The sequence below is a fragment of the Pteropus vampyrus genome, unplaced genomic scaffold (assembly GCF_000151845.1).
Source record: "Pteropus vampyrus isolate Shadow unplaced genomic scaffold, Pvam_2.0 Scaffold195, whole genome shotgun sequence".
Taxonomy (NCBI): domain Eukaryota; kingdom Metazoa; phylum Chordata; class Mammalia; order Chiroptera; family Pteropodidae; genus Pteropus; species Pteropus vampyrus.
In genome coordinates, this window is record NW_011888976.1 from 1748753 (window position 1) to 1772379 (window position 23627).

At 40.4% G+C, this 23627-nt stretch overlaps 1 protein-coding gene across 1 annotated transcript in view; it reads left to right on the forward strand.

The window, feature by feature from the left end:
• The window catches only part of ARHGEF3 (Rho guanine nucleotide exchange factor 3), a 252585-nt gene that overhangs the window by 57294 nt on the left and 171664 nt on the right, over positions 1-23627 (forward strand). The window contains exon 2 of the mRNA XM_011371798.2: positions 7462-7528. Coding sequence (XP_011370100.2) covers positions 7462-7528 — 67 coding nt within the window. The remainder of the gene's footprint in view (positions 1-7461; positions 7529-23627) is intronic.

Consider the following 23627-nt stretch of genomic DNA (forward strand, 5'->3'; position numbering starts at 1 on the left):
GTGGCCTTTTGTGTCTGGCTTTTTTCACTTTGCATAATATTTTTAAGGTTGTTCCATGTTGTAGCATGTATCCATTCTCCATTTTTTTAATGATTGAATGATATCCCATTGTGTGCATATAGCACATTTTATTTATCCATTCATCAGTCAAAGGAATTTAACGTATACCTTTTTAATATGGTTGCTAGAGTACCAGCTATGTGCTAGACACTTTGCTACATACTATATCCTAAATATATAAAGAGCCGTTACATATCAATAAAAAGAACACCACTTTATGTAAATGAGCAAACATTCCACAAAAGGGGAACTGCAAGTATAATAATTTCATGGGTTTTAAAAACCATTTCAATCTCTCTTTTTTAGTTAATTCTGGAATTAGTTTGAATAGAATAGTTATATAATATTTAGAGACAGATAATAGACATTTGTTTGGGCTATTCTCCATTTGGGGAAGAATTTCATTTGTTTCTCTGTTCAAGTAGGTCATTTGTACATTTGTCACCTGAAGATAACGTCCCTTGGTTTTTCCAGATATTATCTCTCTAAAGCCTTTTAAAAATCTTTTGCTCTTTTGAATGTTTCTAAATTCAGATGGATACTAAAATCATTTTGGAAAAATTAAACTTACCTGTTTCTTTTTTTCATTTTAACGTGGGTAATAGAAAATTTTAAATTACATATGTGGCTCACATGATGTTTCTGCTGGACAGTGCCGTTCTAAAAAAAGAGCTGGTAGAAGGGTGGAGAATGGAAGAGAGAAGTCTGAACGGACACTTACTTCAGAATCTCGAAAGTGCCCCATGAGAGAGGCTGCAGTGGCTCTGGATGCAGTGGATCAGCTGATCCCTGCCTTCCCTCTGGACCCCCTCAGCTGTCTTCTCCTCTCTCTAGCCAGAGGGATCTTTCTAAAAGCAAATCTTGTCATGTCACTTCCCATTTATAACTCTCCAGTGGAGCCCCATCACCCCATAGCCAAACCCCTAACCCTGGCCTTTAAGGCTCTTCCCTGGCCAGCCCTGGCCACCTGTCAAGCCTCATCTCATGCCTCTCTACCTCCTTCCCCATCAGCTAAGGCCTTTTTATAAACATCATTATAATTTTCATTACATGTGCAATATGTGTCCATAGTAAAGATCTTAAAATACATAATGTAAAAGATAATGTCCACTTATGCTGCCCACCTCCCTCCCCAGCTACATAATCAATCACTGTCAACAGTCGGGCATGTGCCCTTCCAGGGCCCTCACTGTGCAGCAGACATACAGCCGATTCTGTACTTGTGTGCGCGCGTGTGTGTGTGAGCATAAGCGAGTTTACATCTTGTCCTGCCTCTTATTTCACATACTATATTTTATTAGTCTTGGCTGGTGAGGACATAAGTATACTTCATTATTTTTAATGGATGCTTTAGTATTTTATTATATGACTGTGCTATAATTTATTCATTTATTATTGTTTTTAATTTTAAAATACTTCACCCATATAGCAAAATATAGACTATTCTAACATTCATTGCTGTACCCACCATTTATATTTAATAAACATCAACATTTTACCCTATCGGATTCAGAATTTTTATGTGAATAAATGAAACATTACAGGTGGAGATGAAGCCTATGTGTGCCCCACCCCAATCTCTTTCTTCTCTAATCTGCAGAGGGAAGCATTCTTCTGCAGCCAATAGGGCCTTTTTATCTGTAGTCTTATATCTTATAATTTTAGTACATACATATGCGGCTATAAACAATGGAGTGCTATTTTGTGTGTTCCTAAATAATATATCATATTTAATATTTGATATTAAATATCTCCTGCAGCTTGGATTTTCATTCTTTTTGTAAGGATTTTTCATTAATATAGAGTTGTATATGGTCTTCCATTGTGAAGAATGGATATAGCTTCGTGTAATGTGATTCCTTGTTGACATTTAAGTTGTTATATTTCTTATTTTTCAAATATGCCACCTCTCCTTTAGTTCTTAACTCTGAACTCTTTTTCTTTCCTATAGAACAGTTTGTGCAAGATCGGAATGACCTATTTCTTGAAAGTTTTATTGAATTCATCAGTAAACCTGTCTCGGCCTGGTGTTTTCTTTCATTTCTTTATTAGTTGTTGAGTTTTTCAGACTATTTCCCCTTGAGACAGTTGTGATATGTTACATAAAGTTGTTGATAATATTCTCTTATCATTTTCATTGATGTCATGTGCCTATAGTTATGGATCTGTAGTTATGTGTCTCTATCCATAACAGGATTTACTGGTGCTCTCCCCACCCCTTTTCAACTTGATCGGTTTTGCTAGTTTTGTCTATTTTGTTAATCTTTTCAAAGATCAGCTTTTTACCTTCTGCATTTTTAGCATGCTTGTTCCTTTGCTCATCACCTGATTGAATCCTTCTTCTTTGTGTCAGGTCACAGAGAGGCATCATTTTCTCTGGGAGGCCTTTGCGGCTCCTCAAACTTTGATTGAGCCCCTTTGGTATTCCCCAATACCACTCTTTTTTTTTTTTTCTTTTTAAGACTTCTTATATAATCTCTCTCTCTCACTTGCTCTTGCTCTTATTATTTTTTTTAAATCTAGTTGTCCTTCTGGAAATTCTATGAAAGCAGAAACTGGCTCTGTCATGTCCACCCACTGCTATATCCCTAATGTCTGTCACTGTACTTGGCTTATAGTAGGGGCTCAGTAAGTTCTGGTGAATAAAGCGATGTGTGGGCCCCCATGAACAGAGCATAGACCAGTTCTCCTAGGACTGAGAGCTCTCTTTTAGGGTGCATTCTCTACAGGACTGCTGCAAAGAAGATTTGACTAGTGCCAAGTAATTGTACCAGCTGACTATTTCTTAGCTTCTGTGATTCTTTCTTCCCATAATTTATAGAAAATAAAAAGTTGGAGTTCCAACCGCGGCATGACTAGAATGAAGCCAAGTGTGGCTTGATGAACTATAGAAACCTGTTACTGGATGGTGCCTCTATGCTTTTGTTTGAGAAGCCAAAGTAGTGAGCTTTCCATTCTGTGAACTTCTTTAGAGTGAGCTTCTTCTCAAAGAATTGGGTATTCACCTGGCTAAACATCTGCCAGTCCATCCTCGCTCATGTACCAAAATCAGAACTAAAAAGACATTTAAGTGAAAAAATCACCACCATCTTAAGTGGTCCAACCAGAATAAAAATATCTGACACAGGTGGTACCGCATTCAGCACTATCTTCCCTTTTAAGGTGTAGCTATTTGGTTTTCCTAGTAATGCTCTAGTTGTCTTCATGGGTAGAGAGAGGTAAAACAAAAGACAAAGAAGATTTGTTAGCAGATGCTGTGTGTTGAGAATTCAGAAAATATTTAAAAATATTTAAAGCATATACAACATGCTGGCAAATGTTGGTAATCTTTGGGAAGGGAAAAGGCGGGGCAGGAAATTACAGTTAGAAGGAGGGGATCTCTTCATGGTTACATCGTATTCATATCTGTGGTCATGTTGTCACTTAACATTTGTAGCATATTAAAGCCTTTGTTTTATTTTACTTATATTTAATATAATCTGAAAAAATTAGTATAAATTTTATTGTTTCTCCAGCATGAGCCTTACCAATGATAATAAGTAACATTCCTCCTTGCTGGGTGAAAGTAGTCTTCTTCATAATAAAAATAAAAATAATAATAATAATAATAACAACAACAACAATAACCTATTAAGTGCCAGACTCTCTGCCTAATATTTTATATGGTATATTAATTTGATGCTTCATTTTTGTGAAAAGATATTATTATCCTCACTTTACAGGTGAGAAAATGGAGGCTCAGAGGAAGTTGAGAGTAGGTAGCCTGGTTGAAGTCCCCCAGCAAGAAAGGGAGGGAGCCACTCTTAGAGCTCCGAGTCAGTTTTGCCCTGAACACAAAGCTCTTGGCTACATGCAGTGCACCAGCTACAGAAGCAGTCCAAATGTTCACTTCTGAAACCCCCGCTCTTAGGAGCTGTTTTGAAAATGAGTACTAATCCTTTTCTCAAGGCAGTGGAAAGAGTCACATTGGTTTTCATATGGTGGGAAAATACATTCTATTGCCAACCCTAAGGCCTATTGCTACTGAGCTCGTTCTGAGTCTAGCCACACACAGTTGACCTTGAGATTATTTCCTAACTGCACCTTGAATCCTGACTTTTCACTCCTACCGTGGGCATTTCTCCATTTCAACTATAAGCTCTCCTGAGGGTGGAGAGTTTATAACTTTTCTTTCCGACCTTTCCTTGGGTCATAACTTCCTTCTAGGCAAGAAGCTGTCCGTCCTGTCTCAGCAGTTTCTCTCCTGCTGCACACCTCTCCTGGCTTCCCATCAGCCCCTCTGCAGAGGCGGATGATCACTGGACAGCATTGTCCTCCTGACGTCTGCGGCTGGCCTGTGTTTCCTAACCTCGTGTGTATGCACTGTGCACAGGACCTGCTCATGTTAGGGCCCGAGGACTGGACACACTATAGGTAACTCCTCCCAGCCCTGTTAGAGGCCCCACTTTGTGTTGGGGAAACCTATAGACCCAAGTGCCATTTCTCACTGGGACTTTTGCTCACAGTGCAGAGAAGTTGCCTCTAAAACAGAACGAATGTGCCCAGGACCAGTTGCCTTCCTGTGGTAAGGACTTGGCCTTGACAGGCTTCTGAGATGGTGGACTTCATGCTGCCAGTGTCCCTCATGGGCTCCATAAAGAAGCCTTCTCAGGAGAGTGGGTTTTATTTCCTGAAGCTGTCCTTTAAAGCCACCTGAATGGCAGTGTTAGGCTGGGGAGAAGCAGGACACTATCAGGAGACTCTTATGATGCTAGATGAGATTGTTCAAAGGGACTCCAGCTAATGTGAATGATATGAAAGCCTGGTGGTGGGATGCAAGGAGTTGTGGGGAGCTCACAGGGACAGCCTTTTTCTCTGTAGCTTTCCTGGCAGTTTCCCCACCCTGGAGGTATGCATCCAGGTTGCCTGAGAATGCCCTCAGAATTGCTCTGAGGCTGTTTCCTGGCTAAGAGGCCTCATAGTGGGAGGCCCTTCAAACTGATGCCCTCCCACAAGGAACCCCCAGGCTACATTCTTCTAAAAGCACGCTCTGCCCCATTTGGTGGAGCTTCTTTCTATCTTAAAGGGGCTACACCCTCTGAATCTGGAGTCAGGCACATCTGGGTATGAATTGCAACTTGGCTACTTACCAGCTGTGTGATTTATAGCATGTGGTTTAACCTCTCTGAGTCTCAGTTTATCTCATCTGTAAAATGGAGTAATGATAATATCTCCATCATACTAAAATATTCTATGAAAATATATTGATACAAAGTTATAATATATTAAGTATGTAATGCCATTATAATGGGTAATGTATAAAATATTATCATATAGAACACCATTATAATACTACCTATATATCATGTATTAATATTATAATATAACCGAATATAATAACCTGTCTTATTATTGTGAGACTTATATTATGTAAGCCAAGACTAGTTCCTGGTATATACCATGTAACTTAATCACTGTTGATTATTGCGATTGTCACTTTCTGTGGACTGAACCTCTACTCAGAATGTTTTTGTATATGTTATTATACGAAATATAATAAGCAGTGAAGCTCATCAAATGATCAGGAAAGCAAAGCCCAATTATAACCTGGGAGGGGAGGGAATGGTATCCAGTGAGAAATATTATTGAATTCTAAGGTTTTCTTTTTTAAAGGGAGACATGTCTTTTTGGATAAACTTAGGCCAATATGTTACTTAATAGAAAAGGATATTAAATCTAAGTAACCACCCACGTGTTTTCTGTTTGTCTTGAGATGTGATTCGCCTGGGGTTTTATTGTCGTATGTGTGGGTGAGTAGGAGGGTGAGGCAGAGAAGGGGGCTGGATAGAAAGACACATAAGCGGGGGTTCTCATCTGTTTTGGTGAGTTGTGTTGGCTCTTCTCTGTCAGTCCTGTGCCCCTTGTTGAAGCCTGTTCTTGGAGTCAGGATTTGGGGGAGGGTGGGAGGTACCATACTGACATCTGTTGACAATTCAGTAGTCATAGAACTAAAGTTAGAGCTCTCATTCATCTTGACTCTGTGTACTGGGCATTATTTCTCCTGTTCTGCACATAGAAATATGAAAGCTGGCGAGATTAAGCCTCGTTCTCAGGGTCACACAGCTAATAAAACACAATGGGATTTGGGATCAGAGAACTGAGATCAGAATCTTGATTTCACTTATGTGATAATCGTCAAGTCACTTAATATCCTTAGGTCTCTCTTTTCTTGTCTATTAAATGGGTACAATAATGAACTCTAGCTCACAATGTGAGTCAATGAGATTGACTAGATGAAGTATTAGCATATCTGTTTTAAGTACTCAGTACCTGTTAGCTGCTGCTAATATAAAAATTATCTTGTATTTTGTTTATCTCTTCTGTATGGTAGAGCCAATCAAGCTTTTTACTCAGGCCTGACATGTTGGCAGAGACTGCACAATGAACATTGCAAGCATTCTGCTATGTCTCACTGCAGATTATGGCAGAGAGGTCAAAGGAAAGGTGTGACTATCATGTAAAAAACCAACATTACCACCCTTTGGTACATCAGCGACTAAAACCTCAGGGAAAGTCCAAGGTAGATCTTTCTCAGTGCTTTTCAGTGAGGTGGTACTTCAAACAAACATGAAATTTGAATATCCATATTGACAGATGTAACATTTTGGGCAAGAGTAATTTATCACTCGATAAGGATGTGGTAAAAGGTGTCCCTACAGGGTATGTTGGCAGCTACAAAATTGGATTCACCTTACAAGACAGAAATGAGGGGTGCCCGGGGTGCCTGGAGGTGCCCAGCCACACTGGTGCATCTTTCTTTCCCTGTACTGGTAGTTTGCTCTTTGTGCTGGCTCGGCTTGAAGCTGCCTCCATCACTTATGAGGGGACTGATTTATGTGGAGAGATTAATACGTGAGGAAATCAGTTTTGACTTGTTAGGCAGTAGCTACATGTCCTGTTGATTGTCCCTTTAGAAGTCTGAAGCTAAAGTGTGGCCTGTGTGGAGGTGCTGGGACTCCCCAGCGTGTGGGCAACTGGGGAGAGTTCTAGGCTGAGCCAAAGCTATAAACATCACCTGATGGCGTTCATTTGGGAATTGCTTGTGTGTGAGAAGTAAAGATCAAGGTTGGAGTTTGATTGCATCCAGGTTGAATTTTAGATTTTGTTTTATTTTTGAAGGGTGAGGGGTTAACTCTTTTAAGGGACTCTGGAGCTTTCCTTCTGGGGGCTGGGAGGGAATTTGGAGTGAATCTGGCTGCTTAAGATTGCAGAGCTGTAGAAAACTCCAGCTGCTTCCTATGCCTGGGCCATTTCTCCATGCATCTCTGTTTTTGATAAAGCTGCATCTGAAGTCGGTGATTTCCTCTGAATATCTAACCAATGAATAATGAACACATTGTCTTTTCTTTTCTCCTCTTCTAGGCCTAAACGGCAGCGGCAAAACAACTTTTCCATGTTTCCCTCTCCTAAAACCTGGAATTTCAGAGGGGTAAGTGTTTTCCGTGGTTCTGTCCTATTCTGGATTCTCCAGAGAGGATGCTGTTGGGGTTGCTTTACTAATCAAAATCTCCACCGAGAAAGCTTTTCTGCTTTACCACTTGGGGAAGTCATGTTTGTATCAGCGGTTGTGGTTTAATTAAAATATGTAAGTGGTCCAATAAGCGTCCACTGACATTTGCTTGCCCTATAGGTCTTGGGATATTGGAAGCATCCTGTGAAGAAGTCCAGAGGTGTCAAGGTTGATGAGGTGGGCATTGTGACTGTTTTCTTGAGAACAGGGAGAGAACCAGTACACGACGAAGGAAAAAAGAAATCAGAAATGTACAGTTTGTAATACATAGATTTATGACTTTGTACGGAACTTTGTTTTCCAGAGGGAGAAATTTGTAAGCTTTAAACAGATTTTAAAGGAAACCATAAAATTCTCCCAATCCCAAAGGCATAGACATTTAGAGGTGTAGGAAGGGTCAGATCTAACCTTTTGATGCAAAGTTTTCTTCCTTAACATGATAATAGTAATAGTTAAAGTGTATGGTTGCCCTTAGTTTAGCACTGTGTGCTAAAATGGGTAGCTCTGACCTCGGAACAAGACCCTTACAATAACCCCTAGGTCTGCTTCACTACCAGGTCTTTGCATGTGTTTTTCCTTCTGCCCAGAACATGATCCCCTACTGTCTAGCACTGCACCCCTACTCACACTGTAGCTGGCCCCGCCCACCTCATCCACTGGGGCTAAACCTTGGCATTACCTCCAGTGGGGAGCCATCATGACTGCCTCCCCCCACCCCCAGATCTGAGCTAGAGGCCCCTCCTATGGACTCTTGCCCTTTCCTCTCATTAAGATGAAGTTGTTAGCACTTGTGAAATTTAGGATCTGAAGCTCCAAGCATCTGTTATGTAGAGACCTTGTCACTCTCTCTTGTTTACTGCTACATTCCTGGGCCTAGCACAGTGCCTGGCAAAGGTCACCTGCTTAATTAATTTGTTGAATGAATGAATGGAATGAACGAATAAATCATATCCATCAGACACAAAATTCACTTCAGACTGTGTTGCAAGTTCAAATGTTTAGTCTTTTTAGCACTGTTTTTACTGGTTCAATTCATCTTTAATATTCTATATAGGCCTCAGTCATTTTCCCCATGTCTTGTTAAAGTAAATATGAATCAAGCTATATTTTAGCTAAGTTTACAATATGCTTTTCACTTAGTACGAAGAGAAACATATTGACCTCTTAAATAGATGTGTATGTCTTACTGAGTTTAAGTCACATACCTCTTAAGTTGTTTATGGCTTTGTGGATAAGATCCCCATTTCTCAAAGTGTATTCAGTTGGATGGTCATAGCCAACAAGTAAAAAAAGACTTGTAGAGTCAAATAAACCCGAGACACACTGAGCACAGCAAATTAAGTATGTTCGCTGCTGCAGTTCTTAGAGCCTTTGATGTGTCGATGTGCATGGAGACGACGTTAAAGAGAGCTGATAGAGTTTGTAGCATTTCCCAGTTTTTGACCATAAAGCCTTAGTTGACAAAATAGTTTGTACATACACACACAAAAAAAACACGTTGGAATAGTTGAAATTTATAGTCAGCTTTGAACTATAGAGAAATTGGACCTCCTGTGAGCAAGGTGGCTTTTGGAAAGCATTTCTTTTCTCTCCCTCTCTACTCTCCCTTCAATGCACCCTGCTCAACAGTGGTCACTAGCCAGTGTTGGAGTATATCTCAGGGTGACCAACAACCCGAGTTTGACTCAGGTGGTCCTGGTTTTAGCACTGAAAATCCCACGTCTTGGGAAAACTCTTTAGTGCGAGTCCCTGGCAGACTGGAGCAGTTGATGACCCTGCCTGTGGCTGTGAGACTTCTTTACCCGTTTCCCCCTCGAAAAATGTTTTGTGAATTTTTGAGCACAACTCTGGTGTGTAGAATTTGCTGTTGAAAAGGAACCTGTTAGACACGCACTTGGTTTAAGTGATCTTTGTCGGTCTCATCCTTGAGATGGTAACGTTTCTAGTTAGTACTTCACCTCCGGAGAGCAAACTAATTGCCCCTGGCTAATTGGAACCAAATAAGTGTCAGAATCTAATGCATTGTTGACTTCAGCTTCACACCAGCCCTCAGATTCTTCACCAGCTTATAAGATTTTCCCAAGTAGTTAAAATTACTGGAGTAAATAGAGTCTGTTAGGTGATTAGGTCAGTTGTAGTCTCTTGTTCTTACTTTGACTTCTGGTCCCTGGGGGTGAAGTTAAACAAACTGACATCAAGATATACTAGAGGGAGGTGGTTTGGGGTCTTAGTCGATTGCCAGATTCCTCTGTGGCCAAGCGATCTCTTGCCTCTTCAGAGCATAATCCTCCATGACATGGGGATGGAAGAGAACCCAACCGAGTGGGAACACTCTCACTCTCAGCCGGGACACACTTTGTAACCATCATTATGGTAATCGTAGTTGAAGAAGGAGGAGGATGCAGAATGCCACGACGAAGACACCGAGGCCTTCTCTAGCTGATACATTTTCTATAATGAAAAGAGACTCCCAGGCCTATTAGACTGAGCTCTGCATGCTGTCCTCAGGCAGGGCAAGGTTTTTGTGAAAAAGCTTTGTTTCCTTCTTTATTAAGAAAGGAAGGTTTTAGAATCTCCATGCTAGCAAATTTATCATGTTTATATACATGACAGCAAAAACCACCATAAGCATTTCGAATTCCATCCTTTTCAGCTTGTAAAGAAAAAGGATCCTGTTTTAGTTCACCCAGGTCCTGGGCATTTGTGGGTTTGGCAGCGCGGTGGGGAGAAGAGGTGAGAAATGGGTTGGAGAGGCAAGAGGAGAAGGAACCACATTGCTCTAGATGAGAGGTGAGGAGGGAGACACATGAGGGCTAAGGAAAGAGCGGGGGATGGGGCACAAGGGAGGAGGGGAGTGGTTGGCAGCTTAAGGAGTAGACGTTTTGGGGAAAGAGTTTCAAAATAAGTTTAAGGAAAGTGTTTTTGAGTGAATTGTATTGTAACCCCCTCCTCATCTCCCCTGGAAACATTCGCTGCAGACTCGCATTACTCCTCAAGGCATTAGGAGCAGCATTTGTGGTTTTCCTTTGGAGGAGTTTTTTTTACTGTGGAGAGGCTCAGGAAGGTCTCATGACTCTTGGATGACACATCCGTTCTACCTACCAAGCTGTTTAGACCTTTCACGAGTTGTCATTGGTGACTGCATATGGTGTTCCTCGGTTCCCATGCTTGTCTAAGGATACAGAGGCTCTGGGTGTTACCAACCCTCCAGGACTTCCCCACCCTCCTGGGCAAGGGGAGGTGCTGTGCCTGTCACCAGACCCAGAGGTGCTGCAGATACATTCATGGAGAGAAGCCAAGAGGAGGGTCTTGGTTGGGGGCAGTTATGGTGGGAATATTGTGAGTAAAACCAGAACAGAACAGGAGGGATAAGAAGGCAGGACCCTGAGAGAGGCGGGGCCCTGGGGGGTGTCTTGCTCTGAGACAGCTCCTCCGTCAGGTGCTCACTGCACATCTGGTTCCCATCTGCTTGGGGCAATGCTGAGCTCAGAATTTCCACCCTTCCTTGTGAAAATATTTGCTATAGCTCCTTCAGTTAGCTGAGGGGTGCAGGGATGGAGAAAAAAGGAAAGTGAGAGGAAAGTGGGGGTGACAGAGAGGAGAGGGAGGGGGAGAGAAAGAGGGAAGGAGGGAGGCAGAGGCCGACTCAGGGAGGAAACCCTAGAAATGTGAAAATCTCAGGAGCACAACTTCTGCCATTGCCTATTAGTTAACTAGGAAACACTTAGCAAGAGGTACTGTGTGTAAGGTTTTGTATTAAGTGTCAGAACTGAGGTTTCAATTAAATATCAACCAAATTTCAAGGCTGTGCTTATCTTGTCTCTTTTTCAGCGCCTGGTATTCACTCTTGCCTAGTCCATTTGGGGAGGAATTTCTAGACTCTGGGGCCTTGGAAGAGACTTTAGACATTGTAGACTCAACCTTTTAATGTTTGAATGATGAAAACAAGGCCTAATATATTAGGACTCTTTTGCTCACAAGTGATACAAGCTCAGTTAAAGTAGTTCAAGTGGAACGGGGAATTGATTGGTTCATATAACTGAGGGACACTGAGATGGGTGAGTTTCAGGCACAGTGGTATTCAGGGCTACTCCCTCTCTCAGCTGTGCCACTCCTGGGGTATTGGGCTTATTTCCACCTACTGCATGTGGACATTTTTGAAGGGTGAAGATGACCACAAACAGCCGCACATTCCCAGAGAGAAGAGAGAAGTTTTTGTTTCCAGGGTCCACATGCGGAATCCCAGCCTAGGATTCTGATTGCCCTGTCTCAGGTCATGTGGTTGTACCTTGGCCAGTCACTGTGGTCAAGAGGATTGGATAGGCCTTGGTCACATGCTCCCTCTGAGGAAGCTGAGTAGACAGGGTTTTATGATTGACAGCTCCACTAGAGCTATTTACTCGAGGTGGGGAAGGGACATTTGCACCAAGGAAGTATTTGATACTGTAACCAAAAGGGAGTCTAGTTTCTAGACAGACAGGAAATAGTGGTGACTGCACCTAGGATCAGAGATCAGAACTAGAACCGCGTCTTCACATAATGGGTCCTGTGCCTGCTCCACAGCTGCCTTGACACGTCCCAGACCCCATGTTTGGAGAGAAGTTGGCAAACCCTCAGTGTAGCCGAACGTGTTTTGAAGGTCAGACTAAAATGCTCTGAAATTGACAACTCAGGAGAGTATAGAGTCTCTTAACCCAAGATGTACCCGGCCATGTCAGTGTTTATTGTGTCCTTACCATGTCTACTCTGCAGAAGAAGGCGGCATGGCTTTCTCTTCTCTCCCGGCCTTCGTTTGTACATTTACCTCCAGTTATTGAACATTGTCTCCAGGCAGGGTTATGGCAGTCCTGCATGGCAGATAGTATTTATTTCTATTTCAAAGATGAGAAAACTGAGCCCCACGTCTGCTAATTTGCCTAAAATCACAGCCATAGTAAGTGTCAGAGCCACCATTTAAACCCAGGACTTTAAAACAAGGTTGATGACACATACCTTTCTTCAAAGGAGATTAGACATGAAGATCTTTTTCAAAGTGCTAGACACAGGGAGTATTCTATGGTAAACTTTTACCACCCAGAATCCTTTTTAATTGCCTTCTAACTCCTTTGGACTTCATTTTTAAAGTTTTTATCTGGCTGGAGTGGGGGTCTCATCTGAGGCTCAGGGAACTCTTCCAAGCTTGTTCAGGTTATTGGAAGAAGTTAGTTCCTTTTGGTTGTAGGACTGGTCTCTGGTTCTTTGCAGGCTGTCAGCTGGGGGTCACTCTTAGCTCCTAAAGGCTACTCTCAGGTCCTTGCCATGTGGCTCCCTCCATCTTCAAATCCAGCAATAGAGAATCTCCCTCACACCAAATAGCTCTTAGATTTCACATCTCTCTAACTTGAGGAAGAGCCCAGTTCCAAGGACTCTGGCAAAGCAATAACACAAATTTGAAAACTCAATAGGACAATAGTTGAAGCATCTGAATAGGCAGCACAGAAGAGAAAATACATATGATCAGTAAACAATGTCAAATTGTTCATTCTAACTATTTCATTTATTTAGCTCTTTCAATACATTACCTACTGTTTCTAGTGCTTTGTATGTTATCGTACCTCCCAACAACCCTATTAAGGTAGATACTATTGTTCTATCCAGTTTCCAGATGGGCAAACTGGGGCCCAGAATCTTAATTACATGTCCCCAAAATCCCACAGCAATAAAGTAGTAGATACAGCTTTTGAACGAGGTGGCCTGGCTTCAGAGCCTATGCTCTCAGCCATGTGATTGCTGAATGAGTGCAAATGACACAGAAGTGTATAAAGTAAAACATATATCTAGAAGTTTAAACCAGTAAGTAAAGAAAAGCAAACAAGAACAAAAACTAAAACAATCTCCTTTTGTAGGGAGATAATATATTAACATATACATAGAAAAAAGTCTGAATGAATATCGCTGAGGACAAACAACATGGGATTGGTGAGGTCCCAGAGAACTGCTGCTGGGTTATATATTTTCGTAATGCCCGAATTTTTTTAGAGAGTATATAATGCTTTTATAATTAGCAAAAACAATAAACTTGTAATAATGGAAAACAAACTCCTTCCACCATCAAAATCTTCCACAAGCAAGAGGATGCTTATTTTAGAAGTTTCTGGGGCTTAGAGAACATCAGAGTGCATCACGTGCAACGTGTGTTGTGGCAAAACATCTGGGAACTGATGAAATCTGGGTGCACAGAAGACACTGGCACATGCCATGGTAGGCCGCAAGACATTTGCCCTTGCCCCATACCTCCCCCTACACCTCCCTGATAGTCTAGAGGCTGCTCCATGCACTCTCAGAGTGGAGAGTTTCCTGTCCACTTCCCCTGGACATCCCAGACTCTGAGTTTGATGGGTAGTCTTTGGCCATTATAACCAAAGCTTAAGTGGTAAAAAGGCACATGCTTTGGGATCAGAATGTCAACCAGAACCTTCAGACAAGACACATTTCAGAGCATCAAGTCCCTTATCTGCAAAATGGGAACAACAATGCCATCTTTTCAAAACATGAGACTTGGTTATAATGCATGTAAAGTGATCTGAATAATGCCTCTTGTAGTTAAATGTGCAGAAAATATTAGCTTCTTATACCTAGGGTGCTCTTCTACATGAAATGACTGTTTTCTAAATATGTGTATTTACTAGATGGCTTTTCCATGTGAGGTGCCCCTTCAAAAGGAAAAACTGTCTCTGGTTTCCGTTTCATCCTTTTATCTCATTTCCCTTCAGGTGGTAGAGAAGCCAGCCTGTGAGTAAATGCTAACACCTGTGAGGAAAAGCACAGGTCATCTTCATTCTGCTGACACCAAAAATATGCCAGGCACACTGAAGCTCATTTTTAGGTTCAAAAATAGTTTCTTTTTTAGTCACATGTAAGGTCTCTGAGGATATATATTGGCTTGTATGTCAGCTGTGCAATTCTGTACTTTTGTGGTAGAATTTATAGATGCCTTTGTTTATTTTATGCAGTTATCAATTCAATTATTCCCTTTTTGTTCCAGAGTTTTGCAGGGTAAAAGATACTTTGACTTTGGTCTTTTGGGTTAGTTAGGAATTTGTGTTGCAAGTGATAGAAACAACTCGAATTGGCTTAAGCAAGGAGAGTTTTTTAAATATACAGAGGTCTGGGGAATATCTCGTGGAATGTAGCAGGGCCTCAGAAGTCCCTGGAACCGGGCACCAGGAGCCTATGAAGCTTCCCAACTCCTGTTATTTGTTACATTTTCTGTGCAGACTGACTTCCTCCATTTCCCCATACTATGGAATGCAGTCATCTGCAGAAGGATGGCCTTTTTTCTCTCAGAGCCAAAGTTACTAAGGAAGGATTTTTGACTGGTCCAACTTGGGTCAGGTGGATACTCCTGACCAATCAGCAATGGCCGTGGAGTAGAGTTCTGCCACACCACTATGGTGGCCCATATAATAACCATAGTAACATGGAGTAACATAGTAACATTTAGTTTCTAGAAGAAGGGGAGAAGCACTTATTATCAGGACAAAAAAAGGGTCCCTCTGCCTGTATGTGTCTAAGCCAAAGTAGAGATATGTACAGGTTTTGCAGCAAAGAAAGGTTTATTAATGAGTTGCAAGTCCAGGAGACACAGGCGAGCTATTGCTCAAAGGCCTGGGTCCTCAGGTATCTCAGGAGTACAGATTTTATAGGGAAAAATCAGTAGTCATGGAAACTAAGGGAGTTGGGTGCTACTGCTTGGAGGATTGGAGGAGGACGAGGGAATTGATCATCGTGTCCAGTTCTGGAATCAGCCACAGTGCCATCCCGTCTGTTCCCTGGCCTGGTCCCTCCCGGTGGGGTTGTTCTGCTTCAATGGGCCTGGGGCTGAAACACATCTAGAGCCAAGATGTTATCCTTAGTCTAAAGTCCAACTAAAACTTATTGTCCTCACAATTATAGACCTGAGGCTCAGTTAATCTTCTGTCCTAAGGCTTAATGATTAAAGGAGCAGGCAAACTGAGGATAAGGGTGGGTGAAAAAATCTAGTGAGTCACAATGCCATTATCTTGGCAAAACCAGCTTGAATCAGAGAAAAAAAACTATTAAAGAAATGAAGTTTCTGTGCGACAAACAATTCTTGTCTTTAAAAGGCTTCCCTATCTCTTGTCCCATAGTAAAGGGTAATCATTTTGATTCCCAGAGTCTCGACTCTCAGGTGGACAAAACTCCTGACTCCTCCTCTTCCATGTTTGGTTTAAAATAGTGCATTTAGTTATTGATATATATTTTTTCAATCCTTAACTGTCTGGTCTGGGAACAAGAATAGACTGCTCATAAGACATAAACATCATAGTCCTCTGGATTAATCAAAAAATATCAGGTCCTAGAAAATTGCATTCTGAAATGGCTGAGGCTATTTCTATAATGGGAAGTTTTGTAGCATAGGAGTTTTAAGTAGAAGGTGGCCTGAGAATCAGTCTCAGTGTTGCTTTGTATTTTTGACTTTTTATGGAGTTTTTAAATTTTTTCTTAAATTTAGTCTTGATTACACAAACGATACCATGGCAGTGATTTTGTCATCTCCAAAAGGTCCTTATGCTATTTGAAGACATGGGAGGGTATGATGATATTGAGAACCCAAGGGATATACCAGTTTGGAAAATTCCTTTTTTGAAGCTAAACCTTCCCCTCAGCTTTCTTTTTTCCCTCCATGTTGGATTTTTATATTCTTTATTTTCTGCCCATGTCAGAAGCTGTGGATGGAAATTGAAGCCTCTTGCATGGGGGTTGGGTAAAGGTTCTGTCACTGACTTTTCTTCTCTCCTGTCAGCTTTTTCTTCTTCACATAATGTGGCCCATTTAATGAATAAGACTGGGTTTAGCTAATTGTGACTCTAGCCCCCGCCCCCTTTTAAATGCTCACATGACACTATTCATTAAACAAATTGAAACCCACAGTGAGAAGCAAGGGGGAAAAGATGGGGTAAGTTAACATACATACTACAGAGAGGACGGAGACAGGATGGAAGGATCCCACCTGAACTCTGGGGTTCACAATGCTGGTATGTCCTTTCTCTCCTCCTCCCCCTCCCTCTCTACTGCAGCAGCCTTCCCAACTGATGATGTGATTGCAAGTACCAGAGTTGAATTAAAGCAGGAGGCCTACAGACTGAAGATGCCCTGGGCCAATGAGACACACTTGCTTTATCAGAAAGAATCAGGGTCAAGTATACCTGGTCAATGGTTGCAGTTTGTCAGTTAGGCAACTGAACAACTGGCTAATTTCTATTTCATGAGTATTTCTTGGGCAGAGGACACATGAAACTGGAATGGGTGTCTCCAATGGGTGGCCAAATTAAGATCTCGTATTAAGTGCTCACATATATTTAGTGCCTCTGTATACTTAGTGCCTTAAAGTCTCAAACATATTTAATGCATAACAAACATTTAGTAACCAGGTCCCTTGTAAATATTTGGTTTCTTTTTCTCCTTCCACCCTTTCCTATCTGTGTTCAGCACATTTTCTACTTACTGATAGAATATTTCTATTATCAGTAATTAAAATAATAATTAAAATAAATATTCTCTAAAAGCAGATGCTCATTATAGCTTGATTACATAGGGCCCAATTTTAAATGGATTTTCCTATGTAAGACCGATGATGAAAATTCTTTTCTTACTTGATTTTTGGGCCCTCCACATTACCCAAACACTCTTCTTCTGCCATCCACCTCTGGAAATCTCAATGAACACAACTCCTGAACCAACCTTTTTGTGCATGACTAGTACTGCTGACTTCTATGTGGTGCTGGTAATGAAACCAGTGGGATTAGATGCTGTAGCATTAACAGGGACCACCAGTGCCCTGACCTGGTTCACACACGTTCAGGGAGGAAGAAACATTGCATTCAGAATGCTGCTAATGCAAAATGTGTTTTTGTATCGTCAGGGCTGACTTAACATCCATTTAGGAAAAAAAGGGGAATGAGGCTGATTACATTTTATAAACAGATGAGGATTTGTTTAAAATCGTAGCTCTGATTTAAGGAAGGCTCAGTGGAGTTGTATCAGATATGCATTTAATTGATGCAGGTTCAACTAAACCTGCTCATTGAAAAGGGAGCGGGGAGAGAACTTATAACTATGCAAGAGTATTAGATGGGATGGTGAACTTGCTGTTCCTTCTGTTGATCCCAGTGGGGTGATGGTAATTTGAAACCTTGACATGGGCCTTTTGTGCAACATGCCCCTTAAAAACAAGCAACAGCTTCATCTGGGGCCAAACTGAAGATGTACGTACAATATTTGTTTTAGCAGTGGAGGAGGAACTAGCGAGTATAGTTTATTGAGAGAAGGGATGTCATACTCCACCTTGTATCCTTGTAAGGGATTTCCATGATTATTATTTTTACAGTGTGCTATTTTTTCAACTTTTTATTATGAAAAATTTCAAACATATGGAAAGTTGAAAGTGCAGTGAACATCCACCATCTAGAATCAACCATTGCTAACATTTTTCTATTTATCCATCTCTAGGTGTATATACAACTTGGCTTTATTTTACTAAATCATTTCAAAGTAATACAATTGCAGATATCATGACCCTTTACTTCTACATACTTCAACATATACATCGTAAGAATAAGGACGTTTTCCTACATTACCAAACCTAGGAAAATCATTATCAAACCTAAGAAAGTTAACAATAATTCCCCAACATTCAGTCTATATTCATATTTCTCCAATTGTCTTTACTGTTGGTTTCCCCACAGACCATTCAAAGACCATGCATTGCATCCGATTGGATTTTTTGTTTTTATCTAATTTAGGACCATATTTAATTTTGTTTCCATGGGTTTTTTTTTTTTAAGTCTTTTTTATTCTCAAATACTCACCTCATCCCTCCTCCTTTTCTTTATTCAAAGGACATTGACTTTTTGAAAAGACCATTGCTTATGGAATGTGTCTCACATTTGAGTTTATCTGATTGCTTCCCTATGATGTCATTTAACTTACTCTTCTTTATATTTCTTATCAGCTGGTAATTTCAGTCTAAAGACTTGATTTGTTTCAGGTTAAACACTTTGGGACAGGAAAACATCTAAGGGATGCCAGCTTCTTGCATCCCACTAAGGAGCACACAGTAGTGGGTTGTTTGTTATTAGTGGTATTAATTTACTGTACAGGGGAGATGCTGATGACAGTCCAATCCCTGAGTGAAAAGCGAATCCACTGTAGATTCCTTGGTGGATATTTTCGATGGAGCGCGTGACAAAAAGCAGGCATTTGCTCTCATTAGCTCCCAAAAAAGGCTGTTTAATGAGAATATATAGTTGCAGGAATGCAGTATTTCTCTCTGCAGATTTCATTCTTTCTCTCTCTGCTTTCACCTTACAATGTGTAGGGCCTACTCCTGTACTCTCCTTGCATGTGATGCACTGTTGGGCTGGTTGTGATGCCAGCTCTGACTCAAATTGACATGACCTTTCAACAGCTCTCTCTCCCATAGCTTAAAATAATCTCAGTTGCCCCATTCCAAAATCCCTAAAAAAACTGGGATTGTAACAGCTTTCCTTTCTTGTGTTGGGCCTCACAAGTGGTGGGCAGGATGCTTGCCAGCTTTTAGAAGGGCTTCCTTTTCCCTTGGTTCAGTTATCTGTGGCCAGAGTCAGGGTCAAATGGATCTGCCATTCACCAACTTGAACAAGTAACTAACCTCACCGAGACTCAGATTCCGCATCTGAAAAATATATCTAGCTCATTAGGTTCTTATGAGGATTAAATTAAATAACCCATATGAAGTATTTAACACTGGGTCTAGGACATAATAAGTGCTCATTAAGTACTTTCCCCTCCTACTCCTAGTATCTTGTGTCCACTCAGCAGAAACTGTGGGCAACATTGGGAAAAACGGGGCCATTTCCTGGAAAGAGAATGTGGGGAAAATATCCCAAAACATTTCCAGCATAGCAGAAAAACTTTCCATTTATCTAATATTTTTCCATGTTATAAAGTGATCATTTCAGGCCCTGGTTTATGGGAGACCGAGTCTGGACCATTTGCTCTTTGCATGTATGTGCCATTAAATAAAAAAGATGGTGGATATATATGGGAATATGCACCAATTTAGAAGGAGGAAAGATAATTTCTTGTTTAAAAAGCTATTAAATGAATTTTAAGTGTAGTCTGGATATATTAACAAATATTCTAATGTATTCCTTTTGGTAGGTGTTGACTTATGGTAATTCAAGTCTTACGTCCCTTGTAAAGTCTGGCAATGGATTTAGCTCTGAATTTATTTTGCTCACATCCCTCTGCCCTGGGCGTCTCTCTGAACTGTCACAGGCTGGTACATCGAACTGGCTGATCTTGGCTTCTTAACCACAGTACCTTAGTTGCCTAATGAAAACATTCAACAAATGACTACATTCTTTTCATATTTGTGGTTTCGATTGCATTTTAGATGTGGGAAAATTTAATATCTTGTTTTGAACGATAAAAGATTATTTTTTTATTGAGGGAACATTGACCTCCGCAGGTCAGTCTAATGATTAGAAATTTTTCAAAGTGGTTTTTTTTTTTCACCTACAGAATTGATCAGCTTTTTAAGAAGTGATAACTTAAAATGCTAGAGAAGGTACAGTAAGATGAATGCTCTCATAAATGTTCAGTGACATTGTTACTTGATCATCTTTCTGGAAAACTATTTGTGTCAGAAACCATAAACGTATATATGGTTATTGGCCTAATAATTTCACTTCTAGGAATCTATCCTGTAGAAGTCACTAGACATGTGGATTAAGATTTATGCACAGAGATGTTAACTGCAGCAGTTATAATGATAGAAAAAATGGAAAAAGTCTAAATGTCTAATAATATGGGACAGTTTGTGTAAATTGTGTTTTATTCATGAGTCCATGTTATACAGATATAAAGAGATATTGAGGAAGAGTGCTAGTTTAGGGGAAATTTTCATTGTTATGTTTTTAAAAGCAGGAAATAAAATTGTATATGTTGTAATGATCCTGCTGTGAAAAAAACTTATTTAAAGGACTGAAATAAATATACCAAAATATTAATAATTTCCTCTCAGTAAGTGAGGGGACATTTTGTTTTGTTTTGTTTTGACTTTTCTAAGTTTCTACAGAGTACATATATACATAATTTTTATAATTGAGGAGAAGAAAAATTGAGTTGAGACAGATACTTGAACTGCAGTTTTGAAGTGGAGTTTTGGGTTTTAAGGTTTAAGAATAAAAATTATTCCCAGTAGGCAACAGGAATAAATCTAAGTTGGAAATTCAGTGAATTGGCCTAAATTCCATGGTTACTTAAGATGGAATTTAAAAATATGGCATCTGTTTGTGGGGGAGTTTCAGATATGATAACTTCATAAAGATGAATTTGGAAGAATTTGGTCTTTTCTAATAACAACAACAACAACAAAATCCATAAACCTTACTTGGATATTTGAGAGGGGAGGAAAATACCTTTATAAGAATGAAGACTTTGTACTCAGCCAAAAGAGAAATCACAGCTCTGAAACCATCATCCCAAAAGAAGTTAATATTCCAAAGCGTTTTTATACACACACACACACACACACACACACACACACACACACATATATGTGTGTATATATATATGTATATATATATCTCATGTAATTTTATGTTATCTAGTAGTATAAAACTTCTTTAATATATTAAAAAATATTTCTGCTGCATAACTCAAAGGGCAAATGTCAAAAAGTGCAGTGGACAAGAATAGGAAATAAAATCCTTACTGAGAGGCAATAAACAACAGTGCAAGTAAATCAGTTAGTTTGTTTTTAGTAGTTCTAATTACTTATTTAAAAAATCTATGTCTACATGTGTGTTTCTGGAAGAAACACGAAGTTGGTTTTCTGAGTGTTCTCCACTCAGCTGCCCTTCTGTTTCTTATACTGGATACTGGTTTTATTTCTAGAAGAACTCAATGTCAGAAGTCTCTAGTTTAACAGTAGGAGGAGATAAAAACATTTTCACCTGTTGTTAGTTGTGTTTATTAAAACAAACTCATGCAACTATTGTTGCTTACAGTCACTGGGTTCATTTCTGCTGGCCTGGCAATGTTTATGTTGGCAATGGTGAGGAGATGCTATCAGCAATTCATTGTGTACTGTTTGCATAATGGGACATGGTATCCAGCTCCAGCCAGTTTTTTAAAAAAAATGTGTCGAGTTAGTTGAATAGTTTTATTAAGGTGCCTGTCTGGTTTGGAAGGTATAGCCTGCAACTGAGAGGCAGGACTCAAGTCCCTAAGAGGCCCCCAGGTATAGCTGATGGTCTAGGTTAGCAGATTACTCAGCCTCTAGAACATGGCTGCACCTGCAGTGAGCTGGCTACTCTGCTGAACAAGAGAGAAGCATCAGTGATTGATAACGCTGGTGAAGACAAGATGCCCAGCTACGTTGTCCTTTGATGCTTCAGGTTCTTTGAACGTCAAAAGATCTAGGGCTAGTCCAGAAACTTCAGCCAAGGCAGTTACAAAATAGTCACAGGTATGTAAACTACAGCATGGAGAATATAGTCAGTAATATTGTAATAACTATATATGGTGTCAGGTGGGTATTAGACTCATCAGGGGGATCACCTCACAAGTTATATAAATGTCTAACCACTATGCTGTACACTTGAAATCAATATAATACTGAATGTCAACTGTAACTGAAAAAAATAAAATTAAATAAAAGAACAATTTGGCCAAGGGAAGATCTAGATTTTCCTTAGTTAATAGCATCTAAGCAAGTTTTTCCTTCAAGAACAGTCATCTTGTTAACTACCAATGGGATAACTTGGAAACAAGAACTTTTAAAGATAGAACTTTAAAGATAAACAGTATTTAAGTTTACTTCTTCGTTCTTAGAACGAAGTCACCACTTCACATCATGACTATAGAAACAGGGGATAACAATTTTTATTTTCAGTCTATTTAAACCACTAGCGTGTCTCCTAGCAAAGGTACTCAAAGTGCAGTCCATGGGACCGTAGCAGCAACAGCGCTTGGGAGCTTGTTAGAAATGCAGAATCTCAGGCCCAACTTCAATGTGAATTAAAATCTGCATATTGTCAAGGTCCCCGGGTAATTTGTGGCACCTTAAAGTTTTAGAGACACTCTGATTTTTAGGGCAGTCCAGATTCAGCGTGCAGATACTGTCAACTCAGTAGAGGTTTCATGTGAAAATCTACAGTCAGAATTTGGGGTCATGGAAATTGACATGTGGTTAGTCCTCTTTCTCTAGTAAAAGAAAATAGGGCTATGGTGAATTCCAGTTAACCAGTACCCAGGACTCCGGCCACTTAGACCACAATTATTAGTAGAAATCTCTCTGATTGAGGAATAGTAAAAGAGGCCACCGGAAGTGTTGAAAACTCTGGTATATTCACCCCCACACTCCTCTCTAAACCCTCCTTCCCCACCTGGGAGCACACAAGTCATAGAGTTCTTTGTCCATGGAGAGGTCTTCCTGAAATTCTTTAATTCAGAGGATGTATGTTTTTTTCTTACAGTATGTATATAGTAGGCCTTTTACTGATCTTGTGGGTATCCTGTGTAGTCCCAGGCAGCAAGGCCACCACACTGATGTGTGACTTATAGGCAAGACAGCAACTTGCACTAAGGAGGGAAGGGTGTCCAGTCCACCTCACGCCAAGGCTCATGTGTTATATAATGCATTTCCTGCCTTTAATTATTTACCGGTCTTGCCATGCCCGTTCAGTGCCCTGGCTGCTGTTTTCTTTGTTCTACAACAGAGGAATTTGACCCTTCTGGGGTTTAAAATCCCACTCAATCTTGGCTTTTTCTCAGCATGGTTTTTCCTCCGGTGGCGGTTCGCTGGGGGCAGAGGCATATTTTCCAAACCCCGTTGTGGCTCAGTTTGACTATGTCTTCACTTTAAGAGAGATTTGTGCAGAGAGGCTAAGCTGATTACAGGGCTCAAGTGAGGTCCTGAACACATTTCAGATTTGGAATGCAAATTGTTGTCTGTAATAATTATAGT